The sequence below is a fragment of the Cetorhinus maximus genome, chromosome 17 (assembly GCF_964194155.1).
Source record: "Cetorhinus maximus chromosome 17, sCetMax3.hap1.1, whole genome shotgun sequence".
Lineage (NCBI taxonomy): Eukaryota > Metazoa > Chordata > Chondrichthyes > Lamniformes > Cetorhinidae > Cetorhinus > Cetorhinus maximus.
The window spans coordinates 81,622,274-81,639,342 of record NC_135895.1 but is presented as its reverse complement, the minus strand read 5'-3'; the positions used below and the strand labels follow the sequence as shown (position 1 = coordinate 81,639,342).

The 17,069-nt window shown below is 43.5% G+C and overlaps 1 protein-coding gene and 1 long non-coding RNA gene across 7 annotated transcripts in view; one reads left to right on the top strand and one right to left on the bottom strand.

Annotated features, from left to right (window-relative positions):
- The window catches only part of fam20b (FAM20B glycosaminoglycan xylosylkinase), a 207,916-nt gene extending 191,617 nt beyond the window's left edge, over positions 1-16,299 (top strand). For all 6 annotated transcript variants that reach the window (XM_078561523.1, XM_078561522.1, XM_078561519.1 and 3 more), the window contains one exon: positions 14,444-16,299. In XM_078561523.1, coding sequence (XP_078417649.1) covers positions 14,444-14,678 — 235 coding nt within the window. In that variant the 3' untranslated portion in view covers positions 14,679-16,299. The remainder of the gene's footprint in view (positions 1-14,443) is intronic.
- LOC144692545 (uncharacterized) overlaps positions 1-16,633 on the bottom strand; it is a 29,849-nt gene extending 13,216 nt beyond the window's left edge. Inside the window, exons 1-2 of the long non-coding RNA XR_013579341.1 lie at positions 16,546-16,633; positions 9,278-9,428 (exon numbers count right to left, since the gene is read on the bottom strand). This is a non-coding gene — a long non-coding RNA (uncharacterized LOC144692545). The remainder of the gene's footprint in view (positions 1-9,277; positions 9,429-16,545) is intronic.
- Positions 16,634-17,069: the final 436 nt, after the last annotated feature.

Sequence of the window (17,069 nt, the reverse complement as noted above, 5' to 3'; positions counted from 1 at the left end):
GCTGTTGGAAGGTTTGAGTTGGTTTTTAATAAACGTGTCTTAACAGCATAGTACTAGTTGTGCCCTCTTGAATAAGATCCGAATGAGTCCAATATCTATAAAGTGCTGATTATACCCGCACCAATTATTTTCTTGATGAATCCATCAAATAATTGAATTTGTCATGACTTAGAAACTGTAGTAGTTGAAGTAGCCCAGTCCTGACATTGTGTGATGCTCCTGTTGCTGCTACTTCAGTAAATATTGGCTGTGTGCAACGTGGAAAAATTAGTCTCTTTTTATAGACAAAGCACATAGCCAAAACCTTTGCATCCTCCTTGATCTACCAGAATATATATAAGAGGATTAGGTGCAAAGCTTATTAAAGTTCAGTGACAGAGAATGCTGGCTTACTGAGGCAGGGAGGCTTGGAAGCTCCCCTGGATCATTCTTGTACATACTGGGTTAGCTAATTGCTGTGGATGGCAACATGGATGCTACCATTGACAACAGTGCTCCCAGGTACAGAGAAAAAAAAAGTCAGACAACCTTTCTGCTATAGTTGCAATCCAGTGGCTTCTGCCAGAAAGTCATAAGTAAAGTTTGATGTGGATGTGAATAGGTTTGACTGTGGTAGTAAGTTAGTTGAGATATTGGGAGGCTGCAAGTGCCTATAGAAAAATGAGGAACTAGGGAAAAATGAGGTCAAAGGAATGAATTTTAAATCTTCATTTTTCTGTATAAAATGTTTTATTTGGTAGTTTAAAATATAGTTTTTTAAATAAAGTTTGTGTTAGGGTGAGAAAATTCTTGAATTTCTGTGTTCTTTGAATTTATATGTAAGAGCAAAATTTGAAATGTTAGCTGTATACAAAATGTTCCTCTCAAGGTAGTGTGGTTTGAAAATTCATATTTACTTATGAAAAGTCCAGAATTCTCATGTATTCAATCATGACAGTTCGTAAATGAATGAGAGAATGTAGGTAATGTAACATCCATGATGCACATTTTTTTCTTGAAATCTGTTTTGGATTTGCAATCATCTTGCAATGAAATAAGAAAGCAGAGTGTGAGTGGTAGATATGGTGATGGCTGCAATACAGATTGTCCTGGGTTATAACTGAGTTGGGAGTTGTACATGGACATTATTTTAGCAGTTTAAATGATCCTTTTGACATATTTTAAAAGTTTAGATGGAAACTTCAATTACAAAATAACAATAAGTTACTTTTTAAGTAAACTGATATAAGGTTTATGTTGTGTTTGGATTAAAAAGCTGTTCCTTTCAACTTAATGTTGAACACCACTTCAAAGTAGCACTAAGTATAGCAAGGGCACAGAATGTAGTCTGGCTGGGGGATTTCACAGGAGTGGCTAGGTAACATCACTACTGGCCAAGCTGGCTTCGTCCTGAAGGACAAATCTGCTAGACTGGACCTGTGGCAAATGATGAGTGAACCTACATCAGGAGAAAAACCTTGATCTCGTCCTCTCCAATATATCTATCATAGATGCATCTGTCCATGACAGTATCATGGAATGACCACGACAGTCCTGTGGGGACCAAGTCCTGTCTTGGATATATTCCATTATCTTGTGTGGCACTACCACTGTGCTAAATGGGATTCAGAACCAAACTAGCAGCTCAAAACTGGGCATCCATGAGGTGTTGTGAGTTGTCAGCAATAGAATTGTATTCAACCACATTCTGTAACCTCATGGTCTGGCATATCCATCACTTTCCCATTGCCATCAAGTCAGGCAACCAACCCTGTTTCAACAAGGAGTGGAGGAGAGCATGCCAGGAGCAGCACTGGCATACCTAAAATGAGGTGTCAACCTGGTAAGGCTACAACTACACGCATGCTAAACATTGGAAGCAGCATGGTATTGCCAGAGCTAAGAGATGCCACAACTAATGGATCCAATCAAAGCTCTTAAGTGCTGCCACATCCAGATGTAAAAGGTGGTTCGCAAGTAAACAACTTATCAGAAGATAAAAGCAAAATACTGTGGTTGCTGGAAACCTGAAACAAAAACAGGAAATGCTGGAAAACCTCAGCAGGTCTAACAGCATCTGTGGAGAGAAAAACAGAGTAAAAATGTGATTAAATTGATACTGTTTAAGGGGGGGTGGAGTAGGTGAAGCTGGATAGAAGGCCAGCGATAGGTGGGGGCATAGGAGAGATTGACAAAGATGTCATGAACAAAAGGTCAAAGGCGGTGTTAATGGTAGTGGTAAAGGCTAAAGGAGGTGTGATAGTGGCATTAAGATAAGAAAGCAGAATGTGATAATAGCAGGACAAGGGTAAGTACTCTGAAAAGAATAACATGAACAAGTGCCAGATGGCCCTTGTGGGGATGGGGTGGGGGGAGGGATGGTGATGGGGGAAAAGATCAAAAATAGGATAAAAGGTGGGGATAAAACAATGAATAAAAATGAAAATAAATAAAAATAAGCGGATAATAAATATATATAAATAAATAAATAATGAATATTGAAAGAAGGGATTAAAAAAAAGGGATGAGGATAGAGGAAGAAAGTTCATGGTCTGAAGTTGTTGAACTCAATGTTAAGTCCGGAAGGCTGTAAAGTGTTAATTGGAAGAGGTGCTGTTCCTCCAGTTTGCGTTGGGCTTCACTGGAACATTGCAGCAGGCCAAGGACGGACATGTGGGCATGAGAGCAGGATGGTGTGTTGAAATGCCAAGCAACAGGAAGGTCTGGGTCATGCTTGCAGACAGACTGAAGGTGTTCCATAAAGCAGTCACCCAGTCTGCATTTGGTCTGTCCAATGTAGAGGAGACCGCATTGGGAGCAGTGAATACAGTAGACCAAATTGAAGCAGATGCAAGTGAAGCGCTGCTTCACCTGAATGGAGTGTTTGGGCCCTTGGATGGTGAGGAGATAAAGGGGCAGGTGTTGCACCTTCTGCGATTGCATGGGATGGTGCTGTGGGAGGGGGAATGAGGTACTGGGCGTGATGGAGGAGTGGACCAGGATGTCCCGGAGGGAACAGTCCCTACAGAATGCCGACAGGGTGGGTCAGGGGAAGATGTGTTTGGCGGTGGCATCTTGCTGGAGTTAGCGGAAATGGCTGGTGAATACGTGGCAAGGGCTGGGATTAGAAGACGGGATGGGGTCAGAGGGATGGGAAGGGGTGGAGAGTACTGGATGGGCGTTGGTATCAATAAATTGTTGGAGCTTGTGTTCCTTAGTACCTGAAAGGAAGAGACAAAGTTTCTTGTTAAGGTGACGGATGAGATGAAGAATAAAATAAAACTGGGGACTAGGACAACTTTGAGATAGGGTGAGTTGATGCTGCTGGAGGGAGATGTCAAGTGTGCTCATATGGTAGTGAATGTCACTGAGAATGGATCTCAGGATGCGGTGAGAACAGCAGTGATGAATATACGACAAGGTCTGGGATTAGAAGATGGGATGGGGTCAGAGGGACAGGAAGGGATGGAGGGAAGGGCTGAAAACTTATGAGAGGAGCTGGCTCTGTGAATATCCCCATCCTCAATGACGGCAGAGCCCAGCAGAAGAATGCAATAGACAAAGCTGAAGCGTTTATAACCGTCTTCAGCCAGAAATGCCATGTGGATGATTCATCTGTCTCCACCTAAGATCTCCACCAATGCAGTGTGCACCATTTACAAGATGCATTGCAGCAACTCGCCAGACTTGACAACACCTCCCAAACCAGCTAGCATTCAGGAGGACAAGGGCTGCAGGCACATGGGAACATCACCACCACATGCAAGTTACATACCATTCTAACTTGGAAATATATTGCTATTCCTTCACCATCGCTGGGTCAAAGCACTGTGATTCCTGACACTGCTTGAAAGCCTTAATATGCAGTGAAGGTGCTGACATCATCAAAATGGAGTTAGAAGTTCATCCTCCATCTAAAGGTTTCCCCAATATTTGTCTTGCAACAAATGCTACGGCAAATTTGGAGATTGAAAGGATATGCACTGAACAGAAGTTGTGCTCTGAAGCTCACAAATGTTTGTCATTTACTTGTTGGATAAGTATATGCAAAATATGAATAGCAGGCCTGTTAAATGTTATAAGGGGTGATTTCAGGATCTTATACGTTCAGTGGGGAAGACATGTTCAAAGGGAATGTGAGTAAGACATAAAACCCTAGATTTCCCAATTGGACAACACCCTTGAATGAAAATATGGCAAGGCACAATTTTATCTAATCATGTTGTCTAACTCTGTTGTAGTTTCCAGGGTCAGCCAGTGTGGGAAATGCTCACATTAGTGTTGCAGTGTCAATAGATGAAGGTTAAAATTCTGGGACTCCCTGTCTAATAGCACTGTGGGAGTTTCTTTGCTGCATGGGTGTAGCTGCTCACCAGCATCTCAAGGGCAATGTGGGATGGGTGATAAATGCAGGCCTTGTCAGCAATGCCCTTATCCCATGAATGAATAAAATAAATAATGATCCTGTTCTGAGGGGGCTTCTAAGATTATTTGTAGAGGTAGTTTATAATTTTTGATAGTTCAAAAGCAGCAGCAAACAATTGCATTCAAAAAAATTGCTGGATGAGAGAGAACAAAATAAATAGACTGCGTTTTCATAAATATCCTCACTTTTTTTAAGGCTACGGTGATGGTCTTTAGACACACTAGAGCACAACTTCCCTCCGCACTCCTCCCTGCCCTAGCAGAGTTTGCCATATTACCCTGAGCTGTAGGAAGGAGTGGAAAAATCTGGATGCAAGGGGAGCCTTGGTCACTGGCTGGAGCAACATTGACAAAGGCTTGGAATTGTCTCCTGTTTCAGTTGAAAAATAGTGCATGACATGAGTTTGCTGAAAAGAAATAATAAACAGAAGATGTAGACTTAATAAAATTACAGTCAAGGGAGAGGTGCAGAGCAGTTGTGGAATGTATAGTGTATTGCATATGAGTTCATTTCTTTCGCACTCAGTTCCTGGTAACAGTTAATATAAGCATAGTGTTGGCAATTCATGGTCTGGGAGAGTCACCCAGGGCCCCTCTCTCACACATCCCCATGGCCTATTTCTAGACAACATTGCTAATGATCTAGAAACAGGTAAAATACAGAAGATGAAAGGAGACAATTTTATTTTCTAAAGTTAGAAGTGGTATGGAGCGCGACTGGGTAGATCTAAGGAATAGCAAGGATCAGAAAATGCTGGTCAACTAGTTTGTAGACCCTCGAACAGTAGTTACACTGTTGGACACAGGATTAAGCAAGAAATTATTGGAACTTGTAAAAAAAAGCAATGTATTAATTGTGGAGGAATTTAATCTTCATATTGACTAGAATATTGAAATTGACAAAAGTGGTCGGAAAGATGAGTTTGTAGAATGCTTTTCTGACAGTTTCCTGGAGTACTATGTTAGGAACTAACTAGAGAGTTAAGCTAATTTAAGCTATTAAGCTGTTCCTGCCTCACGGAACTCATTTCTTGCTATCTTGACTCCATTCTCTCTCCCCTTGTCCAGTCTCTTCCCACCTACATCCAGGATTCCTCTCACATCCTACATCATATCAACAATTTCCCGTTCCCTGGCCCCAATCACCTCCTCTTCATCATGGACGTCCAATCCCTCTACACCTCCATCCCCCACCAGGATGGTCTGAATGCTCTCTGCTTCTTCCTCGAACAGAGGCCCAAACAATCCCCATCCACCATTACTCTCTTCCGTCTGGCTGAACATGTTCTCTCACTGAACAATTTCTCCTTAAATTCGTCTCACTTCCTCCAAATAAAAGGTGTGGCTATGGGTACCCGCATGGGCCCCAGTTATGCCTGTCTCTTTATGGGGTATGTGGAACATTCCTTGTTCTAGTCCTACTCAGGCCCCCTCCCACAACTCTTTCTCCGGTACATCAGTGACTGCTTCGGTGCCACCTCATGCTCTCGTCTGGATCTGGAAAAATCTATTAATTTTGCTTCCAATTTCCACCCTTCCATCATTTTCACGTGGTCTCTCACTGACACTTCCTTTCCTTGACCTCTCAGTCTCAATTTCTGGTGATAGACTGTGCGCCAATATTCATTACAAGCCTACCGACTCCCACAGCTACCTCAACTACAGCTCCTCACACCCCACTTCCTGTAAGGACTCCATCCCATTCTCTCAGTTCCTTCGCCTCCATTGCATCTGTTCTGATGATGCCACTTTCCAAAACAGTTCCTCTGACATATCTTCCTTCTTCCTTAACTGAGGTTTTCCACCCACGGTGGTTGACAGGGTCCTCAACCGTGTCCGGCCCATCTCCCGCGCATCCGCCTTCACCTTCATCTCCCTCCCAGAGCCATGATAGGGTCCCCCTTGTCCTCACTTATCACCCCACCAGCTTCCGCATCCTCCCCCATTTCCGCCAACTCCAGCATGATGCCACCACCAAACACATCTTCCCTTCACCCCCCCGGCGGCTTTCCGCAGAGATCGTTCCCTCTGGAACACCCTGGTCCACTCCTCCATCACCCCCTACATCTCAACCCCCTCCCATGGCACCTTCCCATGCAACCGCAGAATGTGCAACACCTGCCCCTTTACTTGCCCTCTCCTCACCATCCAAGGGCCCAAACACTCCTTTGAAGTGAAGCAGTGCTTCACTTGCACTTCCCTCAATTTAGTCTACTGCATACGCTGCTCCCAATGCAGTCTCCTCTACATTGGAGGGAGCAAATGCAGACTGGGTGACTGCTTTGCGGAACACCTTCAGTCTGTCTGCAAGCATGACCCAGACCTCCCTGTTGCTTGCCATTTCAACACACCACCCTGCTCTCATGCCCACATGTCCGTCCTTGGCCTGCTGCAATGCTCCAGTGAAGCTCAACGCAAACTGGAGGAACAGCACCTCATCTTCTGACTAGGCGCTTTACAGTCTTCCGGACTTAATATTGAGTTCGACAATTTCAGATCATGAACTCTCTCCTCCATCCTCACCCCCTTTCTGATTCCCCTTTTTCCAATAATTTATAATTTTTAAACAAATATATTTTTCTTTCCCCACCTATTTTTAAATTTATTTCGATCTATTGTTTCATCTCCACCTTTTAGCCCATTTCAAACCCTTCCCCCCCACCCCATCCCCACTTGGGCGATCTGCCACTAGCTTGTCCTGCTTGCCACCCTTAATGTCCCCATTAGCACATCCTTTAGATAATATCACCACTGTCAACACCCCTTTGTCCTTTTGTCTATGACATCTTTGGCAGTCTTTTCTTGGCCTCCACCTATCACTAGCCCCCTATTGAGCTCCTCCTGTCCCACCCCCCTCTACCAACTTATATTTCATCTCATTTCTATATTTTTTAGTTTTGATGAAGGGTCATATGGACTCGAAACGTCAACTGTGTCCCTCTCTGCAGACGCTGTCAGACCTGCTGAGTTTTTCCAGGTATTTTTGTTTTTGTTCTAGATTTCCAGCATCTGCAGTATTTTGCTTTTAAGCTATTTTAGGTCTAGTATTGTGCAATGAGGCATGATTAATTAGTAGTAGTAAAAGATCCACTGGGAAATAATGATCAAAATACAATTAAATTCCAATTTAAGCTTGAAAATGACATACTCCAATCGCAAACAAGAATTTTAAACTTAAACAAAGCCAATTACACATGTGTGAGGGGAGAGCTGACTGAAGTTGATTGGGTAAATAGACTTAAAAGTTTGGCAGTAAATAAACAATGGGACATATTGAACATTTGAATTATTTCTTTCAACAGAAATATATTCCACTGAAAAAGTAAACTGCAGCGGGAAAGATGCATTTGTGGCTTATTAAGCCGGTTAAGTATTAAGCCGGTTAAGGATAGTATTAGATTAAGAGGAGAGAATAATGTTGCAAAGAATAGTAGTAAGTCTGAGGATTCGGAGTGTTTTAGAAACCAGCAAAGGGCCACCAAAAAGTTGCTAAAAATAGAAAATGAGGAAACTAGCCAGTAATATAAAAACAGATTGTATGTAGAGCTTTTACAAGTTATATAAAAAGGAAGAGCGTAGCTAAAGTTGCTCCATTGGAAACATACAGAAGAGAAATTATCATGGAAAATGGCCAAGACATTGAACAAATAATTGTCTGCCTTTACGGTAGAAGACACAAGTTATGTACCAGAAACAGAGGGTAACCCAGGGGCTACTAAGATTGAGTAAATTAAGGTATTTAGTAGAGGAAAAGTACTGGAGAAACTCAACAGACTAAAATCTGACAAATCCCCAGGACCTGAAGGCCTAGATTCTAGGTTTCGAAAAGGGATGGCTACAGAGATAGTGGGTGTGCTTGCTATGATTTTCCAAAATTACATAGATTCTAGAATGGTCCCAGCAGATTAGAAGTTAGCAAATGTAACATTGCTATTCAAGAAAGGAGGGAGAGAGAAAATGGGGGCTATAGGCTGGTTAGCCTGGCATCAGTAATCAGGAAAGTGCTGGAATGCACCTAGAAAAACATGGTATGATTAGAATGTCAACGTGGTTTTGCAAAAGGGAAATCCTGTTTGACAAATTTATTAGTTTTTTGGGAATGTAACTAGTATGGTAGATAAAGAGGATAAAGGGGAACCAGAATTGTAGCATACTTGACATTCCAAAAGGCATTTGATATGGTGACACACAAAAGGTTAATGCACAAGAGCTCATGGAGTTGAGGGTGATATATTAGCATAGATTGAGGATTGGTTAACTGAAGTAGAGAGTAGGGATAAATGGGGTATTTTCAAGTTGGGAGGCTGTGACTGGAGTGCTACAAGGATCAGGGCAGTGACTTCAGCTATTCACAATTTATATTAATTACTTAAATGAAGAGACAGAGATTAATATATCTAGGTTTGCTGGTGATACAAAGCTAAGTGGGAATGTAAGCTGTGAGGAAGCTGCAGAGATATGGACTGGTTAAGTGAGTGGGCAATAAGGTGGCAGATGGAGTATAATATGGGGAAATGTGAAGTTATTCACTTTGGTTGTAATAGAGAAAAATATATTTTTAAAAATGTGTTGTTATAATGAGGTTTATAAGATTATGATGTTTTTAGACTGTCTTTAAATTTAGGGTAAAATGAAGGGGGTGATGTGACCTGTTCTGTCTGAAGTCTGCCTGACAGCAAGCCTGGATGGTTTGACTATTAAAGATTAAAGGAAGGCCTAGATTGTTTTACTGGGAGGAATGTGCAAGGTATTTACACTTGTAGATAATGGCAAAGAGAGCTGTGATGCTGGTGGACAGACTGTGGGTCTCCAAGTGCCAAGAAAGTGTTAAAATGTCACTTTGTAATAGGGTATACTTTGAACACTGTATCACCTGACACCAATCTGGAACAGGAAATCCGCACTCATTCCTTCTGTCGGCACTTGTACGGTTCCTCTCACCACTGACATCATATTTGTACGCCATTGAATGCTCTCTGCCTTCCTCTTCCTGACCCACTTCTGATCCCTTGCTTACTGTCCCACTTGAAAAAAACACATTTTATTACTGCTGCACTTGTTAAAATATCTTTACATGGCATTTTACAAATGGTCCTTTGATGCAGGCAACTCTGTGGCATCACTGGCAGTGATGTGCATGTGCGGTAAATTGTGATGTCAGCAAATGTAGCCTACTTTGAATTGTCCATTTGATTCCAGGATAGGATAGAGTTGGGGTCTCAAGGATAGCTTATCAGCATTTTTACCTGGATATGAGGCCCATATATTGCCACGGTGATGAGCTGAAGCTATTGTGATATCGGGTTGCAGGCTTTCCTAAAGTATCACTGAATCTCACAGCAGGTTGGTCTGCCGGGGAGAGAGAGAGAACAACTAGAGGCCAAAAGTCTCTATGGTTCACTGCACCAGAATGCAGGTGGAAGCTCACCATTGGACTGAAAAGCCCAAATTCATGAAGAGTTAAAATGAAGCTGGAAGATACTCTTCACTGGCATGAAAGGGCAGAAATCCCAGTAATACTCTCACTGTTTAGAAATTAACAGGCTGAGAAAGGAAAAGAACAGAAGTAAACCCTTGGGAACTAACAATCATTTTGAACTGATTCTGGGAGAATTCACAGTGTGATATATATCTGTGAAGTGGTTGTGCTAAAAATAAGAAGGGAGGTATTCCGTTCTGTGGTCTAAAGTATAAATTGCCTATAAAGATAATGTTTAGTCAATAGTGTTTGTTACAGTAAATGTATTAAAATGTGAAATGTTTTTGTGTCATTCAGCTGTTAATTGGAAGTTTGCATTTCTTTTCAAAAGTTATTCGTCTCCACGGGGATTGCAACAGTGTGAAACTTGTAAATGTTAATGTTCAGAGAGACTTGGGTGTACAAGGAACATAAAAAAGTTAGCATACAGGTACAACAAGCAATTATTGGTCTTTATTGCAAGGGGATTTGAGTGCAAGAATAAAGAAGCTATGTATGGGGCTTTGGTGAGACAACGGCCAGGATTTTCCATGCCTGCCGGCATTGGGTGTGTTTGGTAGCATGAATGAACAATAAGGCGCGATTGGTTTCACGACTGCATGAAACCAGTTTGTGATTGCTCAGCCCGCTGATGGCGGGCTGCATTCTCCACCATCGGACATTGGGAACCTCATTGTAATACATCAGCATATTGTTATTATGCCTGCCTGCCGGACTCGTTTCTCCACCCCCCCACAGCCCCCGCTTGACTGTCCACCCACGTCGGCAGAAAAGCATGCCAGTGTAGAACATGCCTTGATAACTGCTTTGTGCAGAAGTTGGGACTTACCCGCCAGGGCTTTGCTCACATTGCGGACACCTGTGAGGCAGAAAATGCTGGAGCTCGACACCAACGGCACACTGGAACAATGTCCAAGGCGTGCTGGGTGGATGCTCACGGACATGGCTCTGCTGCGAAGCAGTTCACGGAGGCTGGAAGTTCACTGTTGATGCTCACAACGGGCGAAGACTGAGGGGGTGGGAGAGCCAGGGCTAGGATCAGCTGAGAGAGGAAGAGGTGTTGGGGGGCTGAAGTTGGGAGAGGGGGAATGAAGGTGTCGGTGGGGGAGTTTGGGAGGGGAGGAAGGAGAACGGGAGGAGGAGGTAATGGTGGAGAAGATGGCAACTGGGAAGGTAGGTGTAAGAGCAGTGGAAGGTGCAAGGGAAGGAGTGTGGAGAGAGGAGGGTGTCCAGGGGGAAGAAGGGGTGCGGAGAGGGGAGGGTGTCCAGGGGGAAGAAGGGGTGCGGAGAGGGGAGGGTGTAAGAGTGGGGGAAGGAGTCAGGAAGGGGGAGGGACTAAGCGGGGGAAGGGGAGTCCGGAAGGGGGTGGGAGGGCTAGAGGGTAGGGGAAGGGGTGCAGAGGAGGAGAAGTGCAGGTAAACGTGCATGGGAAGGGTTAGGTAGGTCCATGTCTGCCTCCTGGGGAGCGAACTAAGGTTGGGCATGCTATGGAGGAAGGGTGAGAATGATCGATGGCAGAGTGAGGCCGTAGGGTGAGGGTTCGACAGTAGTGATAGCAGGGATGGCGAGGGTGGTTGGTGGGGACCCGGAGGCAGACAGCCCTGGGGGTGGGACGGAGGAGGTCAGTGTCGATTGGTTTGGGATTTTTGGGAAGAAAGGAAATGTGCACGTTCACCTGGATATCCCTGAAGGAAAAGGGTTGTGGCTGGTAGGTAATGGAGGGGAGGTGGAAGGTGATGTGGTGGGTGAGGGGGGAAAGTGGGAGGGGTCAACTGTGATGGGGGAGAGGAAATGGGTGACCGGGGAAGGGTAAAAGCTGGGGGAGCACACAATGCAGTGAAACCAGACCATGCTTGCTAAATCGAAAGTGAAATGAGAATTGCAGTGGGTGAGATCATGTGCTGCATGGGAATGTGGGTGGACGGAGATGCAGGTCAGCTCAGATAGACATCTGAAAGCGAACCCCAGTGGGCAGCATTCAAAATGCTCAGGACATTCAGTTGAGAGTGAAACGTGGAGGATCCGCGTGCATGGGAGAGTGCTTGCACGAGGCTCCAAAAGGCCTTGCCACATGCAACACATTTTTCCCTCCAGAATCACTCATGGGCTGGCTGCTCCCTCTGAGATGACGGGTCTTCTGGGCTGCTTATTTCCACTTCCACTGGAAGGGGAGTCCTCTTGACTGCAGATGAGGATCAAGATGGCTGAGGGTGTTGGTCCCTTGGCAGAGCTCCCTGTGAATCAAAGTAGAGATAAGTAGTGCATGGCAGCAGTCAAAAGCAGAAGAGAGAGCACTCACAGTTGCATTGAGAGAGAGATGATGTGATGCAGGATCCTCAGGTGGATGTTCGCCACCGACCTCATCGTCGGCACAGGCAGGGTCCATGTCCTCAACAGTCAGCACAATTGCACACTCCTCAAAGTGAGTGAGGTTTCTTTTGTGGGCCACTCCACTCCTGGTCTGGGACCTCTGCCTGCTGATGAAGAGAGTGTGAGCAGGATGCATGGCTTGCATGGAATGTTTGTGTGTTGAGTGGCGCCATGGACAGGAATGAGAATGTGAGCTCAAGAGGATATGAGCCTGATGGAGGTGTGAGGGTATGTGTGTGAGAGTTAGTGGTGTTGTCCCTTGAGATGTGAGATCCCTGTGGATGTGTGATGGGTTTATGAGAGTGATGAGAAGAGTGAGTTATCCTGGTGAGACCATTCATCCTGTAGTGGCACTGGGTGGCTGTCCTTTTTTGCAGGGAATTGGCGCTGACCACCGCTTCCCAAACCTGGTTGGTAACACCACTGCCCATCTTGCGGCCAGAGCGGGGGTAGAGGACATCGCGGTGGGCCTCCATAGCATGCAAAAGGTGCTCCAGTGACACATTGCTGAACCTTGGGGTCTGCAGTCTTCTTGCCTTTCATGGACATCTTCCTTGCAGTCGTCGTGGTCTGGAAGCACTAAGATGTGTGTGCGCGGCTGGACTTTAAATATGGCGCCCAGTGTGATAAAGTGGCTTGTTGATGGCAGGCGAACGAACGAGAACCCACTTGCCGTTGAAATGGCGTTTCCCGGGAATGCATAAATAATGTAGCGGGATTGGGACGATACAGCGTGAAAATCCGGCATTGCAGCAGGCGGGCAAAACTACCGCACTTAGTGTAAAGCTAGGACGACTCCACCCAACACCTGGAGTACTGTATGCAGTTTTGGACTCCATGGGCAGAATTTTTTGCCTGTTGGGCGAGCCGGTCGGGAGCGGGTGGGCGCTGAGCCAATTGCTGCCTGCAATCGGCTGCGCACCGCCATTTTACATGGGTGGGCCAAATAAGGCCGGCCCAGCATGACACAAGGCCGGTAGCGCTCACGCTACCTGTGCGGGTGGGGGGGGAGGAGGAAGAGTTGGGGCCTGCGTAGCGCAGAAATCTCCCTGAGGCACGGAGCTACCTCAGGAAGATTAAGTTCATATTGAAATATTTAAATAAAGGTAAAAATTATTTAGACATGTCCCCTCATGTGACAGTGTCACACGAGCTGGCACATGTTTATGAATTGTGACAAAAATATTTATTCATTTAATAAAACCTTCAGGAAACCTCATCCCACCTGTGGTTGAAGTTTCCTGAAAAACGCGAAGGCCACTTGGGCTCTTCACCTGCCCACCAACCTTAAGGTTGGACGGCAGCATTGATAATTAATCGGTTTCTCAATGGCCTTAACAGGCCTTTGACAGTTTGGCAGGCACGCAGCCACCTCCAACATCACCGCGTGTCAATTTACGCGTCGGCATGCTGGGACCGCCCCCCGCATGCCGACGTGAAAATTCTGGCCCATATGTAAGGAAGAATATACTTGCATTGGAGGCAGTACAGTGAAGGTTCACTAGTTTGGTCCCAAGGATGAGAGGGTTGGCCATTGATGAGAGGCTGAGTAAATTGGGTCTATATTCTCTGGAGTTTGGAAGAATGAGAGGTTATCTCATTGAAACGTTCAAGATTCTGAAGGGGCATCGCAGGGAAGATAGTGAGACATTGGTTCCACTGGCTAGAGAATCTAGAACAATGGGGTAGTTTCGGGATAAGGACTGAGATTAGAAAGTTGTGAATCTTTGGAATTCTGTAGCCCAAAGAGTTGTAAATGTAACATCATTGAATATAATTAAGGTTGAGATAGACAGAATTTTGGTGTCTTGGGGAATTAGTGGATATGGGAAGTGGGTATGAAAGTGGAGTTGAAACCCCAGGCAGAATAATAAATGGTGGAGCAGGCTCGATGGGCCACATGATCTTCTGTTCCTATCTCTTATGTTCAGACGTTTCATTCTATTTTTTATCTATTAGATTCCATGTATAAAACGTTTCATTTTCAGTAGTTTTGATTAAACAGCAAAATTGTTGGCAAAAATTCAAAGAAGTGAATTTCCAATGATATTTGCATGTTCACGTGCATTTTTCACTCCGTTTGAACTCTTGTTTCCACAGCCTTCACGCTCAACACTTGTTATAAGGTAATTTTTGAGTTGTTTTCACTTTGCCTTGTTTCTATACAGATGTGACTCTTTCTTTTTACAGTATTAGAGTGGCTACCTGGAACAGGTTAAACTACCTAAAGAATGGAATTCTGAGTACTGCTATGCGGACTGCCATGTCACATGATCCAATAACCCCAGTTTTGACAGACACACATTTGGAAGCCATGGACCGACGGTTGATGGGTGTCATAGCAACTATCAAGCAGTGCATTGAACAATTTGGGACAGACAGTGTGCTGGTGGAAGACAGAATGAAACTATCTCATTTGAAATAAGGTGTTTGAAATGCAAAATGAATAATACTGCTGCTCTGCATAATGTCAAACAAACATAGACAGACAGTGCAAACTGCACAGTATGGAATACAAACTCAAGGAAATTTAGGGGTATAAATTATTTGGAAAAGCAAGCTTGTTCCTAGGACAGGTACTGGAATATCAGTTGGCCTAACTGAAATTTACTGACCCTGGATGCATTGACAAAAGGATGAGCATAATTGGGGCAATAAAATTGCTTTCTGAAGTAATGTTTTCACTTGATCTTTATTGCAACCATAGGCATGTTCCTTCTGGTTTCATCTCTTGTCAAATAATGCAGACCTGTTTTAAGTGTCCTAATGAAAGGTGATAAATCTCTGCTTATTCTGACATCCGTTACCTTAAGGGAGTGTATGATTACTTAAATTCTTGATCTTACACTGCCGATAGTGGAATCCAGGACATTATCCAGTTGGTTTAGATTTTACTTTACAAACTTGTGACAGCTACATTGAAGATGCTTATATGGACAAATTACAAATCCCAATGACGCAGGTCCTGTCTCACTGTTTTTCTGCCAGAAATTGGAAATAAGTTTAAAAATTTACCTCTACAGTACAATAATGATATTTCTGCAGTGCAACTTAGATGTAAGTCAGACAGAATCTGAAGGAATGCTCTCAATTTCTGTGAACTCAAACGTATCAATTGTTTAGCTTAAACTACAGAACATAATAATTATTTTCTTTGCCTTGTAAGCATTTAAAACTGTAGCTGCTGGACTTAAGGTAAAGCTTTTTTTATATAACAATGGTGCTGTAATGTTCAACATTCAGCCAGTTTGATTCTCGATGCCCAACAGACAGTCAAACTTCCCCATGGATAGACTTTTAGTTCTCAGCCAGGCCACGCTATTGAGCACTGTGGAATAGTATTGGGGAAGGGAGACATAGCTAATACTACACAACACTTAAGCACGGGACCAACTGAACACTTCGTATTCCATAGTTGAGACTGTACTCCTGAATTTGTCCGTTTACTGTCGTTTTGAGTGATTTAAAAAAAATTGGGACTTGGGTAAAGGGTAACAGAACAGAATGTGTAATTGTTTGTTTATTGATTTTTAAAACATGTTGGGGTTCTTAGCTTTATGCTGTGCCAAGTTTGAGCTGTTGGTTTACTGTTTTGACATTGAGTGCACTAAACATGTTTGTGAGATACCCAAAACCTGGCAGTAGAACTCTCAAAGTTGATGGCCAATGGCAGTTCTTCTCTCCTTCAACTTATGCTCCACCAGCTTTTGGTTGGATGTTTACAATAATTCTTACGAAGCAGGAAGGCTTGGACTGTTCAAATCACGATGCAAACTTTAGCAAGACATGGAGACCTTTCTTGAAGTATAAAATAATAAAGTGGTGTGTAAATAATTATACAGATAATTTATTCGTTGGGAGTAGTCTTGGGCTATTGCTTAGTGTATCTATTATAAATGGAAGATTACTCCATATTTAATGGAGAGGATAGCTGGAGCTGTGGTTTAAATTCTCTGTTAACCCACCTGTTTGGAAAATAATGTTCTGATCCCCACAATGTGTAGGATAATGCTCTTCTATTTTAATAATAAAAATATTAAAGCACAGCTTCAACAAATTTGCCTTTTCATCAGTGCATTATAAAATTTGAGTCCCTATTAAAGATCATCAGTTAGTAATGTTTCTTGTCATTTACTTACACGTTGGATAATTTGTGTCCCTATATTTATTTTTAACTGGTCATGCTTCATGTTAAAAAAAAATGTTGCAATACTATTCCCTCCGTAGAAGGCAGGCAGGTTCTTCTTACAGACCCCTGCCAATTTAAGGCTTAATATGGCTGAGTAGCTCACCTTTCTTAGGTTCTCCTTCCCTCTGGCTTTTGGCCAGTGCCGCCTCATGACAACACAGTTACAACTGGGAACTTGTGAATTGTTCTAGGTGTGAACTGGAGCAACAGGGTGCTGTAGGAGCAGATGGAAACATGTTTTACGCAATGTACAAGGTTCAGAAATAACAAATTGTTTATCTTGTGTTCAAAAAAAATACTGATATTATCAAGTGAAGAAATAGGAAGGCTCTAAGCACTGAATGTGTTTAGTTTTATTGCCAACAATGAACATTTCAGATGCTATTTTCCATAGTTTGAACACCTAAAACCCTCTGCAAAAATGGCAGACCATCCACTGAGTTCCAAATGCGCTGCAGAAGTTATGAAGTTGGACATTTCTTATTGAAGCCATTTTCATCTAACATTCTTAAATTGCAGCATCAACTGATCTTTGCTATCATTGTGAGATATCCTTTATGATTTCATCAGTTCCAATCTGTATAACCAGTTTACCTATGTACTGTACTGATGTATCTCTGAATTTTT